The sequence below is a fragment of the Gastrolobium bilobum genome, unplaced genomic scaffold (genome assembly GCF_033153095.1).
Source record: "Gastrolobium bilobum isolate Gb01-03AN ecotype WA unplaced genomic scaffold, APGP_CSIRO_Gbil_v1 utg5446, whole genome shotgun sequence".
Lineage (NCBI taxonomy): Eukaryota > Viridiplantae > Streptophyta > Magnoliopsida > Fabales > Fabaceae > Gastrolobium > Gastrolobium bilobum.
Window position 1 is genome coordinate 244,980 of NW_026896865.1, and position 16,852 is coordinate 261,831.

The 16,852-nt window shown below is 40.2% G+C and overlaps 1 protein-coding gene, 1 non-coding gene and 1 pseudogene across 2 annotated transcripts; 1 reads left to right on the forward strand and 2 right to left on the reverse strand.

The window, feature by feature from the left end:
• Window positions 1-2,735: 2,735 nt before the first annotated feature.
• LOC133302488 (protein PSK SIMULATOR 3-like) lies at window positions 2,736-8,304 on the forward strand (annotated as a pseudogene).
• Window positions 8,305-8,928: 624 nt separating this feature from the next.
• On the reverse strand, window positions 8,929-10,970 carry LOC133302489 (uncharacterized). The gene is made up of 5 exons (XM_061502265.1): window positions 10,885-10,970; window positions 10,296-10,809; window positions 9,947-10,153; window positions 9,349-9,863; window positions 8,929-9,142 (listed from the first exon to the last, which is right to left on the reverse strand). Exons 1-5 carry the CDS (start codon window positions 10,968-10,970, stop codon window positions 8,929-8,931), a joined length of 1,536 nt encoding a protein of 511 aa, XP_061358249.1.
• A 2,820-nt stretch (window positions 10,971-13,790) lies between these two features.
• On the reverse strand, window positions 13,791-13,897 carry LOC133302507 (small nucleolar RNA R71). The gene has a single exon (XR_009750356.1). It is a non-coding gene; the product is annotated as a small nucleolar RNA R71 (small nucleolar RNA).
• Between the last annotated feature and the right edge of the window lie 2,955 nt (window positions 13,898-16,852).

A 16,852-nucleotide genomic window follows, 5' to 3' on the forward strand; every position in this document is an offset into this window, starting at 1 on the left:
CCTTTCCACACTCAAAACAAGCATTGTTTGAGTTGCTTTCTTTTCTACTTTGGTTGCTAGCCCTTCTTCTCCTTTTGTTGAACTTCTTGTTGAAGAACTTGGTGAACGACTTGTTAAACTTTTTCACGAACATTGTCATTTCATCATCTTCACCGGTGCTTGATTCACTTGAAGAAGTATCGGTACTTTTCTTACTTTGCTTGGATTGGGAAGAAGAAACTTTTAGAGCTATACTCTTTAAATTTTTCTTGTTAAGCTCACGCTTAGCCCTTCTGTTTAACTCCAACTCGTATTTCTGAAGCTTTCCAAATAAAGTAGCAATGGACATTGTGGAGAGATCTTTAGCTTCATAGATTGCCGAAGTCTTTCCATCTCATTCATTAGCAAGACATCTCAGAATTTTGTTAACTAACAGTTCATCATCATGAAAAATATTTAAAGCATTCATTGATGTAACTATATGCATGAAATGTTTTTGCATGTCAAATATAGACTCACCCTCATACATCTCAAATAGCTCAAACTCCCTAGATAATGCATTTTGTTTAGAACACTTTACTTCACTAGTACCTTCATGGGCTGTTTCTAAAATAAGCCACATCTCACGTGCGGTCTTACATGAAGATACTCGGTAGTATTCATCCTTACCAAGTGCATTAACTATTAAGTTCTTTGCTTTTGAGTTGTACTGGGCACTCTCTAATTCTGCTCTAGTAAACTCTGTGTATTTTTTAAGCACACTTTTACCATTGTCATCTAGTCTACACTATACCAAATTTTAAGATCTACCGACTCAAGAAAAATCTGCATCCTTGTTTTCCAGTAAGGATAATCAATCCCATTGAAAAACGGAGGACGGTTAGTGGAACCACCCTCAAGAGGAATATCCTGATGGAAAGAAGCCATAGGATCTTTAACTCTTTGGCAATGGCCAATCACTCAGAGCACGAAGCTCTGATACCACTTGTTGGGCAAGTGACTTCTTACACAGGAGGCTTAAAGAACACATAGAGGGGGGGGGGGGGTGGGGGTGAATAGGTGTTCTAAACTTTTTCAATTTTTTTTTAAATTCAGTAAACAATTTTACAATTTTTCTTCGGTCCCTATATGCCCAAAATATTTGTATCTATATAATACCGATTTGTGTTAACTCAGATTAACCCACCAGTGCAGCATCCAAGAAAGAACTCAGAATAACGCTCATTAGAGAAAGAACTCAGTAGTTGGAAAGATGATTTTTGTAAAGGAGAGATTATACGAGAAAGACACTCTCGGTGGATTTCTGAAAATTTGCTTTTTCTCTCTGTTCTTGTTTTGCGAGAGAGAGAGAGAAGACGAAGACTAAATTGAATTCGTAAAAAAGTGAAAGTGCCTTTTTGTTTATTACTCTCTTTTTATATTGCTTACTATCTTCTTAAGAACCCACGTGAACTTTTCGTTTTGAAACCAATGACCTGATAGCTTTTCTTTACAGGTTTCTTTTTCTTTTTATAAAACCAAAGTTACATATATATATTATATTAAAACCAATCAACGTAACAATTAATTGAAAAGGACGCTGTAGATTAGATTTCGTTTCTTTACTCTCTTTTTTCGTTTCTTTATATATATATATATATATATTATTTTTACTTTTTGGTTTTTATTAAAACAAATTTTTAATATTTTTTTTATTAAATCACTCAACATAGCTAAATCACTCAACATAGCTAAATACATGTTATGCAATGAAATGCAATGGAGCTTGGAATCATGCTTAGTGATATATCTAATGAGTTACAAAAAATCTAAAATACTTAATCACTTGTATCTTCACACTCCATCTTTAATTTGAGACTTCTTTTAAATTTTTTGTCATCATCAAAATATATATTTCATAATCCATGATGCACATGAGGTCTTCAAAGTTACTATAATTGAAGTTGATCGTTTGAAAAAGAAAATCTCGAAGTGAAATCGTCAATTTTTTTTTTATAAAACTACAAAATCTCACCGTTGAAAATGTTCAACTACAAAATAAAATAAAATTCAAAACAATATTTATTAAAAAGGATGGTGAGATTCATAAATGCATACTATGCATTTTTTGATCTTTAACTCTTGAGAATTCAAATCTGAGAGTCACAAATAATTTATTTTGAGTACTCTTGAATTTCATTTTTTATATTGATTCGAATTTTTCAATCATACATAAAAGATAATAATTAAACTTATAACTCTATAATCTTTTAAAAATGAAATTAATATTTTTTATGTTGTAAAAGATAATCTTTTAAAAGATAATTTTATCCGATTTCAAGTTTTCAACATATAATAGCAACAACTTCAAAATTTAAGAGAGAGAGGGAGAGGGAGAAATAGGACCAAACCAGTATACACTAGACCAAGTGAATTATTTCAAGCTTAATCCCATTCTCTCCCCTTCTTTTCCTGCCATGGGACAGAATAGTAAAGGAAAGCAGGTAAAAAAGGATAGATTGCTTATGTTGTTGGATTTTTATTTTGACTGACAAGTAGTTACATTATAAACGTATTTTGTTTCCTTTCATACAAATAGTGAGTAATTTCTAGATAAGAGGTTGAAAATAGTTGATATACAGTTTGAAATCTATCTGGTATCTGTATTAGATATTTAACAATCTTATTTTGTGTTTTGTTTGCTGAGTATAACAGAGCTATGACGAAGGACTTGTCTTAAAAGAGCATATTTTCTAACCATTCCTAGATCATAAGAGATGGTTGCAGAATCATGGCTTCGCAATCTGAGGAAACCTCCTCGGAAGCATGATGCTAATTCCGAGAAGGTGGTGATTGGGGTATTAGCATTTGAAGTAGCTAGCTTGATGTCCAAGCTGGTTAATATATGGCAGTCTTTGAGTGATAAAAAGGTTGCTAGGTTGAGAGAGGAGATCACAAATTCAGTGGGCATAAGAAAACTTGTTTCAGTTTCAGATGATGATTATTTCATTGAACGTTTGATCTGTATGGAGATACTTGAGAATATGGCACATGTGGCTGAGTCAGTGGCTAGGCTTGGGAAGAAATGCAATGATCCAATTTTGAAAGGGTTTGAGAATGCCTTTTATGAGTTCATCACTATGGGTGTGGATCCATATGAGTGGGAATTCACTTGCAAGAAGATGAAAAAAAAAGATCAAAAGGATGGAAAAGTTCATATCAACTAATGCAAGTTTGTATCAAGAGATGGAAGTGCTTGCTGATCTTGAGCAAACTCTTACAAGAATGAAAGCTAGTGGTGAGTCAGATGTTGTAACTTTAATTGAGTTTCAGAAGAAGGTTGGATGGAAGAGGCAGGAGGTGAAGAACTTGCATGATATTTCTCTGTGGAACAGGACATATGATTATGCAATACATCTTTAAGCAAGATCCTTATTCACAATATTCTGTAAGATCAACCATGTATTTGGAATTCAAGAGATGGTAGATGTTGGTGGAGCCAATAATTCAAGTGACTTGAATGCGGATTTCATTTATAGAAGTCAATCAGTTTCTGCATCATTGCAATCTTCATTCTACCCATCACAGAATAATGTTGCCAGATTTTCTTCAGGACCCCTTAATGCTGTTGCTGCTAGATCTGGTCCAATTGTTAGAACAAGTAAAACCAGTATTTCTTATTCAGGTCCTCTTGGTGACTCATCCACAAAGTCGGGTCGAATTTTAGGAAAGAATACAAATGTAAATTTTTACTCAGGTTATCTTGGAAGGAATTCGAATCAATCAGTCCCAGTCACTGCAAAAAATTAAAAGAGCAAGTTTTGGAAGTTTTATGGACACTCTGCAGCCATTAGTAGGAAGGAAACACGCACAAAACCTGGTCGACTGACTCAAGTAGGACCTTTCAAAGGATGTATGGCTTGGGACAGTTCATCTGTCATTGACTGCCACTGAACTGCAAATGGTGTTCATTATGGAATTCAGAATCCCAAAGATGTTAATTCAATCCCTCTTGGTCCTGGAAAAATAGTTTATCATACTCAATCCGTCTTCAAATCTCTGTGCAAGCTATTAAATCCTCCACCTGAAACCCTTGGTGCTGCTGCTTTAGCACTGCACTATGCAAATGTTATCATTGTGATTGAGAAGCTAGCAACTTCTCCACATTGATTGGTGTTGATGCAAGAGATGACCTGTACAACATGTTACCAAGACGTATGAAAGCTGCCATCAAGGCCAATTTAAAGCCATATACCAAAACCATGGCGTCATCATGAGTCTATGACACAGGTCTAGCAGAAGAATGGACTGAAGCAATGTCAAGCATATTGGAATGGCTGGCACCTCTTGCTCATAACATGATAAGATGGCAATCTGAGAGAAGTTTTGAGTAGCAGAGCTTTGTTTCCCGGACAAATGTGCTTCTGGTACAAACCCTTTACTTTGCAAATCAAGAAAAGACAGAAGAAATAATCACCGAGCTTCTTGTCAGTCTGAATTATGTCTGGAATTATAGTAGGGAGCTCAATGCAAAAGCTCTGGCAGAGTGTGCCAGTTTTAGGATAAACAATGAATATCCTAATCTGAATGGATAAACAATTTGCATTAAGGTCGTGGCTATTTTCAACAGCAGTCCAGTTCCTCACCAGACTCTGGGATGAGGACTTGCAGAATCACCAACCATCAGTCTTCTTCAATCAATGAATGTGAATCAAATGCGAGCTAAGTGTGAGAGAAATATCTATATGTCCATTATTATGGAAATTTAGTATCAGAATGCGTTCCTGGTGAGAATTTTATTTTTAATCAGTAGTTTTCTTTGGTGAGTTCCAAGCTGCTAGAACTTGGATGGCTGGTCTCATTTTTTTTTTGCAATGTTGGCCTTTCCTCTTTTTCTCTTTGATGAGTTATGATAAGTCCATGATTTGTGACTTAGAACATGTGGTTTAATGTTAAAATGAGAATGAAAAGGATATCTTTTGTTAATATAAACCCCAAATATTACATAAAAATGAAATATTCTGATTTTAAGTGCTAATGGGTTGTTTTTGTATATTGCAGGCCCAACTACTCATTTTATCCAAGCAAAGAAAAAAAGAATGAAAAAGACAAGAAACAAAGGAATCTTGGGCTGAGGCTTTACCTTACAAGTCAGTAAAGAAACAAAAGAAGAGAAACTAATAAAGGAAGAATGGCCCAGAAGAAACAAAGATGATTAAAAGCCCAACTTGAAGAAAGAAGGAAGCAAAGTGAGAGAAGCCCAAGTCAGAAAAGAAAGAAAAGAAGAAAAAGGGAATGAGATGCAAGAATCGAGTCAGTAGCGTGGAAAGTGAACTAAGGAAAAAGAAAACCCTAGCACAACAAAACCGCTCAACCAAACCCACCTCCATCTAGACCCTCATCTCAACCGCTCCTTCCAAATCCCTTCACCGATCTAGACCGTCCTCCAAATTCGGTCGAAGACACAGAACCCTAACCCCATCACGGTTCTTTCCTTGAATCGAACCACCCACAACACAAACCCTACCCGATTTTTGTGCGAGATAGAAAAATCCAAACAAGTTGATGAGCTGGAGGTTGTTAGTAGTGGTGGCTGGAGCTGCTTTTGTGGTGCGTTGCTAATCGTGCAAGGGACACCCACGATCAAGTGGAGCGAGGAGCATACGTACGGTTGGAGGAGGTGATTTGGGATCAGCTATAAAGAAGGAGATAAAGGCATTTGTAGGACTCTCCTCTCCTCTCTTCTCTTCTTCTTTGCTGAGTTTATTTTGCTCTTGGATATTTTTTTATTTTACTGTTCTTTTATTTTATTTTTAGTAGTTTTATTTGTAATTTTTTGTAAGCACTGCTTCAGGGCTATATGCTGTTGATAGTTCCTGCATTTTAATTTTTGTTAGTTGTACGTTGTAGTTTGTTGTTTTATGAACCTTTGTTGTATGTTTGCTTATCAACCTGTGGTGATGAGCTAATTTCCTTAGAGTTAGGTTGAAAGAGTACCCGGAACTCATTTGTTATTAGTGATGTTTTGAAGTTTAAAGTATTGATTCCAGTTTGTTTACTGTGTGTTTTTATATGATGAGTTTATTATGTGATGGTCACACATAGGCTACTCCTAGTGGTGTGAGATTATTGGGAAATAACTCACACTAGACCCCACTCGGCTCATCCTGGTGCACAACGGCTCACCCTGGAGCATCACGGCTCATCCTGGTGCACCACGGCTCATCCTGGTGTACGACGACTCATCCTGGTGCACCACGGCTAGCCTATGGTGCACCACAGCTCATCTTGGTGCACCACGGCTCACCCTGGTGTCCCAAGGCTAGCCTATGGTGCACCACGGCTCATCTTGGTGCACCATGGCTCACCCTGGTGCCCCAAGGCTAGCCTATAGTGCACCACGGCTCATTCTGGTGTACCACAGTTAGCCGCAGGTGCACCACAGCCCATCCTGGTGCACCACAGCTCATCCTCGTGCACCACGGCTAGCCTATGGTGCACCACAGCTCATCCTCGTGCACCACGGCTCATCCTGGTGCACCACGGCTAGCCGAAGGTGTACCACTGCTCATCCTGGTGCACCATCGCTAGCCTATGGTGCACCACCCTATGGTGCACCACGGCTCATCCTGGAGCATCACGGCTCATCTTGGTGTACCACGGCTCATCTTGGTGCACCACGGCTAGCCGCAGGTGCACCACGACTCATCTTGGTACACCACGGCTAGCCGCAGGTGCATCACGACTCATCTTGGTACACCACGGCTAGCCGCAGGTGTACCAAGGCTCATGGTACACCACGGCTCATCCTGGTGCACCACGGCTCACTCTGGTGCACCACGGCTAGCTCCTAGTTCACCACGGCTTATCCTGGTGCACCACGGCTCACCCTGGTCCACCGCGGCTAGCCCCTGGTGTACCACGTCTCATCCTGGTGCACCACGTCTCACCCTGGTGCACCATGGCTCATCCTGGTGCACCACGGCTCATCTTCGTGCACCACTGATGCACCACGACTCACCCTGGTGCACCATGGCTAGCCTCTGGTGCACCACAGCTTATCCTGGTGTACCACGGCTAATCTTGGTGCGCCACGGCTCACCTTGGTGCGCCACGGCTCACCTTGGTGCACCACGGCTAGCCTCTGGTGCTCCACGGTTCATCATGGTGCACCGTGGCTCACCCTGGTGCACCACAACTAGCCTACTTGGTAGCCCATAAAGCCTTATGCTCCAACTCCACAAGCAAATGACAAGACTTTCCATCCACCAATTGATAAGGAGACATACCTATTGGAGTCTTGAATGCAGTTCTATACGTCCAAAGCGCATCATCAAGCTTTCTTGCCCAATCCTTCAAGGAATTCCTAACAGTCTTCTCAAGGATTCTCTTCAACTCTCTATTTGACACTTCAATCTGCCCACTAGTCTGAGGGTGGTAAGGTGTAGCCATCCTATGATTCACTCCATACTTCGCAAGCAAACTGTCTAATTGCTTATTGCAAAAGTGTGTCCCCCATCACTGATAATAACTTTAGGGAAACCAAACCGAGTGAAGATGTTCTTCCTCAGAAATTTCACCACCACTTTAGCATCACTGGTGGGAAAAACAGCAGCCTCAACCCACTTAGACACATAATCTACAGCCACCAGAATATATTGGTTGGAATAGAATGATGGAAATGGGCCCATAAAATCAATTCCCCATAATCGAAAAGTTCTACCTCCAATATGCTATTCAGAGGCATCTCATCCTTGCGGGAAATATTTCCAGTTCTTTGACACTTCTCACATCTCTCAACATAGTCCCTAACATCTTTAAACAGTGTAGGCCAATAATAACCACTATGTAAAACTTTTTGAGCAGTTCTACTACCTCCAAAGTGACCTCCGTAATTTGATGCATGGCAATGCCACAGGATCTTATGCACTTCAAACTGTGGCACACACCTCTGGATAATTTCATTAGCACATTGGAAATACAAGTAAGGGTCATCCCAATGAAATCTCCTTGCATCCCGTAGAAACTTTTTCTTTTGTTTCCTAGTAAGATTAGGAGGCAACTCTTTTATCACCTTGTAATTGGCAATATCTGCAAACCAAGGAAGTACAAAAATAGCCATCACCCTCTCATCAGGGAAGGCGTCATTTATTTCTTTTTCAGGACCATCTTGCAATTCCTTCTCCTGAATTCTTGACAAATGATCTACCACCTTGTTTTCTACCCCAGACTTCAAGTCGAACTCTTGAAACAAGAGCATCCACCTTAGCAAACGAGGCTTGGCATCCTCAAGAGTTTTCTCCACCATGTCAGAAAATATGGAGAGCATGCACCTCTGAAACGTAGCAGGTGTGTTGCATAGACCAAACGACATCCGTCTATATGCAAATACTCCAAAAGGGCAAGTGAAGGCTGTTTTCTCCTGGTCCTCCGGTGCCACTGGTATTTGATTGTAACCAGAATATCCATCCAGGAAACAGTAATAAGCATGCCCGACCAATCTCTCTAACATCTGGTCCACAAAAAGAAGTGGAAAATGGTCCTTCCCTGTGGTGGCATTCAACCTCCGGTAATCCACACACATCCTCCAACCAGTAATAGTTCTGGTCAGAATTAGTTCATTTTTTTCATTGTGGACCACAGTGACGCATCCCTTCTTCGGAACAGTTTGCACTGGACTCTCCCAAGCAGTATATGAAATCGGGTAAATCATGTCAGCATCAAGAAGTTTCCCCACTTCCTTTCTCACTACCTCCTTCATTGTAGGATTAAGCCTCCTTTGAGGTTGCCTCACAGGTTTGACATCATCTTCCATGAGAATTTTGTGGGTACAAAAAAGAAGGATTTATACCCTTCAAATAAAAAATGGACCACCCTATGGCAGTCTTGTGTTCCTTCAGAACTTCTATCAACCTCTTTTCCTGCTCAGAAGACAATCCCTTATTAATGATAATAGGGTAAGTCTCCTCATCACCAAATAAAAATGTATTTAAGAGTTTCAGGCAGCTCCTTTAACTCTATTTTTGGGGCACCATCTTTTTTGTCAGAATCTTTCTTCTCGGGAACCTCAAACATAACATCTTTTTCCTCCTCAAAAGAAACAATATCACGCGCCTCTAGTTCTTCCTCAAGCTCCTGACTAGGAGATTTCTCTTCTTTCACCACTTCTTCTAAAACATCAAGTCTGAAACAATCGTTTTGTCAGAAGATTTTCTCATAGAATCAAAGACATTGATGGTAATGGTCTCATCATTCATTCTTAACTCGAGCTTCCTTTGTTCAACATCAATCATAGCCCGAGCAGTTGCCAAGAAAGGTCTACCCAACAAAAGAGGCATTTCAGTTTCCTCCTCCATGTCCAACACCACAAAATTCGCTGGAAAAATGAACTTGTCCACTTTCACAAGTACATCTTCAATTATACCATTGGGTTTCCTCAGAGATCTGTCAGCAAGTTGCAAGGAAACCATAGTAGGCTTAAGCTCAGAGATCTCCAAAGATTTACACACAGACAAGGGCATCAAATTTTTACTTGCCCTAAGATCACACAAAGCTCTGCCAACATTAGTGTTACCAATAGCAATTGAAATATTGAAACTCCCTGGATCACGAAGCTTTTGAGGAAACTTTTTCTGTATTATTGCACTACACTCCTCAGTAAGTGTCACAGTCTGGCATTCTTGCGACTTGTGTTTTCTTGATAAAAGGTCTTTCATAAACATGGAATAATTAGGCATATTAGCCAAAGCCTCAGCAAATGGGATATTACTGTGCAACTTTTTGAAAATATCAAGAAACCTGGCATATTGCTGCTTCTGGGCATCTTGCTTGAATCTTTCAGGATAAGGTGCCATAACTCTCACATAACCAGGACTCATCTTATGCTTCTTCTTAATAATCACAGTCTGTTCTTTTGCCTTTTTTTTTTTTCTTTTTCAACTGGCTTCACCACTTCAGCAGGTTTTTCAATTTTTTTTTCAGGCTTAACCGCCTCATCAAGCTTCTCCTCAACCTCAGGAGATGGAAGCACTTTACCACTTATGGTCATTATAGTCTTACAATTCTCCTTGGAATTCATAATAGTGTCACTAGGAAATGTTCCTGGAAGTCTCTCAGAAACTTGCTTGGACAATTGACCAATTTGAACCTCCAGGTTCCTGATAGAAGCATCCTGATTCTTGTTGTGTGCTCTAGCCTCATTGATAAAAGCATTTGTTGTCAAATGTGGTCATTTGTAGTCTTAGAAAGTTGTAACATTGCTTTATCCAGCTTAAAAGGCTCCTTTTGTGGAATAGGAGGAGGTTGCAGATAGTTGTTGGAGCTATAGTGAAAACCACCTCCTTGACCTCTCCTCTGAAAGTTGCTCTCAGAAGCAAAGTTCTGGTTTCTTTGAAAATTTGTTGGGACTTCTGTTCATACCAAACCCCATTCACTTGCACCTGCTGTGGACTAGCACCCATTAGAGTAGGGCATTCATTAGACTCATGAGCTTCTCCACAATATTCACAGACCACAGAAGTTGATTGAACCTTGGACACTTGCAGTTTCTCAAACTTTTCATTGAGGCTATCAAACTTCTTGGACAACAGCTTTTGTTCAACAAGCATAGCATCATTACCCTCCAACTTTATCACTGCTCCTCTTGCTTGAACCGGTAAGCTCTCATTCTCATTTCTGTCCAATTTCTTTATTAAATCAAGAGCTTGCTCAGACGTACACTGCCTAATAGAACCTCCCGCTACACTATTAAGCACCAACCTTGTTTCAGGAGTGATGCCATTAAAGAAAATCGCCACCTTTCTATCATCGTCTCCCTTATAGTGCAGACATTTTCTGATAAGTTCCTGGAATCTGTTCCAAGTTGCACAGAACGATTCTCCTTCAAGCTAGCAAAAATTGGTGATCTCATTCACCAGCTAGTTGTACCTTTCCATAGAAAAGAACTCGGCAAAGAATTTAGTCGACAAATCTTCCCATGTAAGGATACTGTTAGCTGCTGCCTTTCCACCCATCTGATAGCCTTTCACTTAACAGCAAAAGGGAACAATCGGAGTCTGATAGCATCGCCAGACACTCCATTATTCTTAGTAGTGTCACAGATCATCAAGAATCGATCTATGAACTTATGAGGGTCTTCATTCTCAGCACCGGAAAATTGAGTCCATTCCTGCAAAGAAATTAGAGCTGGCTTCAGCTCAAAATTGTTTGCCTCCACCGCCGGCCTGAGTATACTTGAATTTGGCCTATTGAACATCGGAGTCAAAATGGTGTCCAACAATCTTGGAGGTGGGTTATTCATATTGTGGCATCCGCCACCAGCATTGTTACCATCTGTCATCTCTTGTGTTGGTTGTACAGGTACACTATTGAATTCTTCCCAAATTATTTGCTTGGCAACTGATGGGACGTAAATTCGTTCCCATCTAAGCCCATTTTGATGGCAAAATACCATACGTTCCCTCATATGATGAGCAACTTCAGCATGAAAATCACTTGTTTTACACATTTGTGACAAAAACACAGTGGGGGAACAGATGGTAACATATTCCTTTAAAATATATTAAAAGGGGAACGAACTGAGACACATTTAATGCACCTGCTCTATTCATTTAATGCTTCTGTACACTTTGTAGGTAATGTAGAGTTAAAGACTTCTAAAAAGCAAGGCGGTGCACCAACTGAGCAGCTGGAAACGTGAAGAGCAGGGAATCAAGAGTTCTCATTGGCTGAAAACAGAAGCAAAACATGGGAAGGCCTACAAACTACGGCTAATCATCACCAAACCTTGTTCCATCCAGCAATTTGCGCAGCTTCCATACTCTGCTGCCACCATCCCATCCCCTCATTCAAGCAACTTGCTCTAAAGGATTTACAAGCTTGCCACTCTCCTTCCATCTATAAATAGGACCACCCTCAATAAAAAACATCATCGGATTCTGGAGGGATTAAAGTCCAGAAGGAAGAAGATCACCTAGTAGTAGTAGTAGTTAGTAACTTAGTTTAATTTTCAGTTGTAACTGTAGTTAAGTGACAACCCCTCTTCCCTTCTCTGTAAACAACCATCAAGACTCCTCACAAGCAAATACCCATCTTTCTCCATTTTCTGTTTCTTTTTTGTAAACTGTCTTTTAAATTAATATAAGTGTTTTTCTCTTCGTTCCAATCGTTATCTCTTGACTGAATCTCGGGTCTATGTGATCTCAGTTTAGAATAATTATGTTTAAACTATCAGCCATGAGCTGAACTATCTGTGGAACGGGTAAACTGTGAAACTCTTAAAGAACTGTTTTCAAAACTCTTGACCGAAACTTTTTGTATTTCTTTGGCTAAATAAGCTATATTCATTGTGCGCCAATGGAAATTGGGTACATACTGAGAAAGGAACTTCTATAAGGAAGAGATTTCAGACAGCTTAGCCATTGGGGGAAGGTAGATGTCATGGCAAAAACGCTACTGGTCACCTTAGGAATAAGGGGCCAACTCTTCCATTTTAAGGTTCTGAACTAAGTACCTGTTGGAGTCAAGGGAGCCATAGGAATATGGAAAGTTGTGAGTCATCTAGACCATGAGCTGAGGAATCAGAGTTGGCAGGCAAAGAATCTGGGACAAAGCCAAAAGGTGTTAAGTCTTGAGCAGAGAAAACAGCCCCTTTAAGAGTGAAGCAGTGAATCTGTTCCTTCTGTTAAACTGTTTTAACCACCACCCTGTTGTCTCTTGATTATAGTTATTTCTGTTTTAGTAGTTTTATTTTATTTCATTTAGTACTTATAAAAACTCGAATGATTGTTATCTCACCTTCTTCTAAACAGGAAGGATCACATACATAACGCAGCGAGCAACTGTTTGCCATCAGATTGAACCTACTGATCCTGAGGAACGTTGTCAAGACAGTAGGGAATGTTTGACCCGACAGTTCATTTACTAACTTTTCTTCTCATTTTCACTCTTTATAAACAGTGATAAAACAATAATTAGCACTTTATCCTCGTGGGAACGATAATTTGGGCATTAATACTCCCTTTATTACTTGATGCGTGCACTTGCGCACTTGGGTTGGAACTAAGGGAATGAATATGTGTTCTGCAAGAACAGAGGAACGTCCCCTATCAGAACTTATATTTTCCATCATCAGCAAACCACCCAACAAGTTTTTGGCGCCGTTGCCGGGGATAGAAACACTAACTGTTGTTCTTATCATTGTTTTCTAACACATATACTGTATATCTGACTTTACTTTTATATTTTTTTCTCTTTATCACTGAATCTGCTGTGCATATATATATACCCTGTGTTATTGGTTTATGAGTGAAGAGTTTGAAACAGACTCTAACCACTCCATTGAAGTACCTGAGTTTCTCTTTGATCCTGAGCCAGAACGCACACTCCAAAAGAGAAGAAGGAACCTCAGAGAAAGATTTCTTGAAAACATGGCTGATCACAATAATAACAATGAAGAGGTTCCCCCTGAACAAAATTTCAGAACTTTGGCTGCTCCTTTTAGGAACAGACCAGACAGGGGAGTAATCCTCCCTCCTGTAGCACCCGATTTTGAACTAAAACCTATCATGTTTCACATGATTAGGGAAGCAGGGGTATTCAATGGACTCCCTGCAAAAGATCCTTACACACACCTCACCACATTCCAAGATATCTGTGACAATTTTAAAGCTGAGGGTGTAACAGAAGAGAGCATGAGAATGAGTTTGTTCCCTCACTCCTTAGGCTTAAAAGCTAAAACATGGATGAAAACTCTCACCCCTGGATCAATCCACACATGGGAAGAACTCTCTAACAAGTTCATAGAGAGGTTTCTCCCAATGTCTCGACAAGCAGATGTTAGAGCAGAAATCTCTAACTTCAGAATGTTTTATGGAGAAAATCTCTATGAAGCATGGGAGAGATACAAGGACATCATAAGAAAATGTCCAAATCATGGGGTAGAAAGTTGGGGAGTGTTACAATCTTTCTATAAAGGACTTGATCATACTTCTCAGTCTTACTTAGATTTTGCTGCAGGAGGATATTTCTTTACAGGAACACTTGAATCAAGATATGAAATCATAGAAGGGACTGCTGAAAGATGTCTCCAATGGCCAATAGACAGAGTGAGCCCAGTGAGGAACTTAGGCATGCTAGAACTAGATAAACAAACTGCCATGGAAGCCCAGCTGGCATCACTCATGAATGAAGTGAAGAACCTAAAAGCCGACCAAGAAGCACCAAGGATGGAAGTCTTACAACTCACAACAACTGAAACAGAACCATGCTCAGCCTGTGGTGACCTTCATGACTCAACAAACTGCCCATCCACTGCATTGGTGTGTTATGCAGAAAATTTTGGCAATAGGAACTTCACCAGAGACAATCAAAAAGCAGGACGAAATACACATTCAAGCCCTGGAGGAACTATCATTAAGGATCAGAACCACAACACCCAATGGAGGCCACCCATTAACCAGAGACCATTCAACAACAATCAGCAGCAGTATCAGCAAGGTAGCAGCAGTGGAACGTCTGAACAAAGAAAAAACAACTACGTTCTGTTCCACAGAGATGACCAACGCATCAACACCCTGGAAAATTATGTCAAGGAATATGTCACCAGGAATGATGCAGTGGTCAGGAACATTGAGTCCCATCTGGGGCAGATTGCTGCCAACCTTCAAACCAGAACACAAGGATCATTAGCAAGGAATACTGACGTTCCTTCAGCAACCTCGCCAAAAGTAACAGCTATCTCCCCTTCAGATCAAATCAAGGCTTTCACCTTAAGAAGTGGGAAAGCCACATGACAGCCCACAGTTCGACCAAAGGAAAAAGAACAAACTGAAACACCTGAAGCAGCCCCAAAAGCACAGCAACAATAACCAGTCACAGACGAACAGAACCCAGAACCTGAAAAGGAAGCCAACAGCCAACCAATCAGTCCAACTCAAAGCAGGAAAATATCAACAAAAATTCTGTTCCCTCAAAGAAAAAAAAAAGCAACAGGAGGATAAACACTTTGGAAAGTTCCTGGACATTTTAAAACAACTTCACATCAACATTCCTCTGGTGGACGCACTAGAACAGATGCCCAGGTACGTAAAATTCATGAAAGATGTCCTCTAAAAAAAAGAGGAATAACGGAATATGAGACTGTAAAAGTGACACAAGAGAGTTGCCAATACTTAGGCAGACTCCCACCTAAGCTTCAAGACCCAGGAAGCTTCACCATTCCTTGCACTATAGGAAACACGTACCAAGGGAAAACCTTGTGAGATTTAGGGGCCAGCATCAATCTCATGCCCCTATCTGTCTTCAAAAAATTATCCACTGGACCAACTAAACCCACCACGGTGACCTTGCAAATGGCAGACAGATCCATCGTCAAGCCAGAAGAGAAGATTGAAGATCTGCTAGTCAAAGTAGATAAATTTATCTTACCTGCTGACTTCATCATTCTGGATTATGAAGCTGATGATGACGTTCCCATCATTCTGGGTACACCGTTCCTAGCAACTGGAGGAGCAGTTATCAATGTACAAAAGGGGGAACTAACCATGAGAGTTCATGACGATGAGATCAAGTTCAATATTGTCAAAGAAATAAAGTTCCAGGATGAAGGGGAAGACTTGAAGAATGTTCTGCTCTCACTTTGTTAGACAATCAGCATAGCAGAAAAACAGAGGAAGAAGAATACGAGGAAGAAGAAGAAGACCCACAACAGGAAGAGCAGAGTTGCTATCTGCAAGAAAGAAGGCATGAACCTTTGATAAGAACTGAAAAGGAGAAGCAGCTCAAAAGACCTTCTTCAGAAAAACCTCCTGAGTTAGAACTAAAACCCCTTCCCCAACATTTGCAGTATGCATATCTGGGGAACAACAAAACCCTTCCTGTGATCATTTCTTCATTTCTTACCAAGGAACATGAAGGACTGTTGCCTGACAAGCTAAAAAAATACCAAGGAGCCATCAGTTGGACCATAGCTGATCTCAAAGGTATCAGTCCCTCATTTTGTATGCATAAAATATTATTGACTGATCCTAACAGTTTTTCAGTGAAACATCAAAGAAGATTGAACCCTATAATGAAAGAAGTAGTGAGAAAGGAAGTCATCAAATGGCTGGATGCAGGGATCATATACCCAATATCTGACAGCAGTTGGGTAAGTCCTGTCCAATGCGTCCCTAAAAAGGGAGGCATCACAGTGGAAAAGAATGAAAAGAATGAAAAGAATGAGCTGATACCAGTGAGAAAGGTTACAGGATGGAGAATCTGCCAAGATTACAGGAAGCTCAATAATGCCACCAGGAAGGACCATTTCCCACTCCCTTTTACAGATCAGATGCTGGACCACCTAGCAGGAAAAGAATACTTCTGCTTCCTTGATGGATATTCAGGGTATAATCAAATTGCTTTGGCACCAGAAGATCAACATAAAACCACCTTCACCTGCCCATATAGAACGTTCTCTTTCAGAAGGATGCCCTTCGGGTTATGTAATGCACCAGCAACGTTCCAGAGGTGTATGTTCTCAATCTTTTCCGATCTAATAGGTGAAGGAGTAGAAGTCTTTATGGATGATTTTTCAGTACTGGGGACGTCATATGATCACTGCTTGCACAATTTAGAAGAAGTCCTTCAAAGGTGTCTGTCCTCTAATCTAGTGCTTAATTGGGAAAAATGCCACTTTATGGTGAAATAAGGAATAGTCATGGGACACAAAATTTCTAGAGAAGGACTGGAAGTGGATCAAGCCAAAGTAGAAGCTATAGCAAAAATGCCACCACCAGTAAGTATAAAAACCTTGAGATCTTTTTTAGGGCATGCACGCTTTTACAGAAGGTTTCTTAAAGATTTTTCCAAAATAGCTAGACCTTTATGCCACTTATTAGAAAAAGATATAAAATTT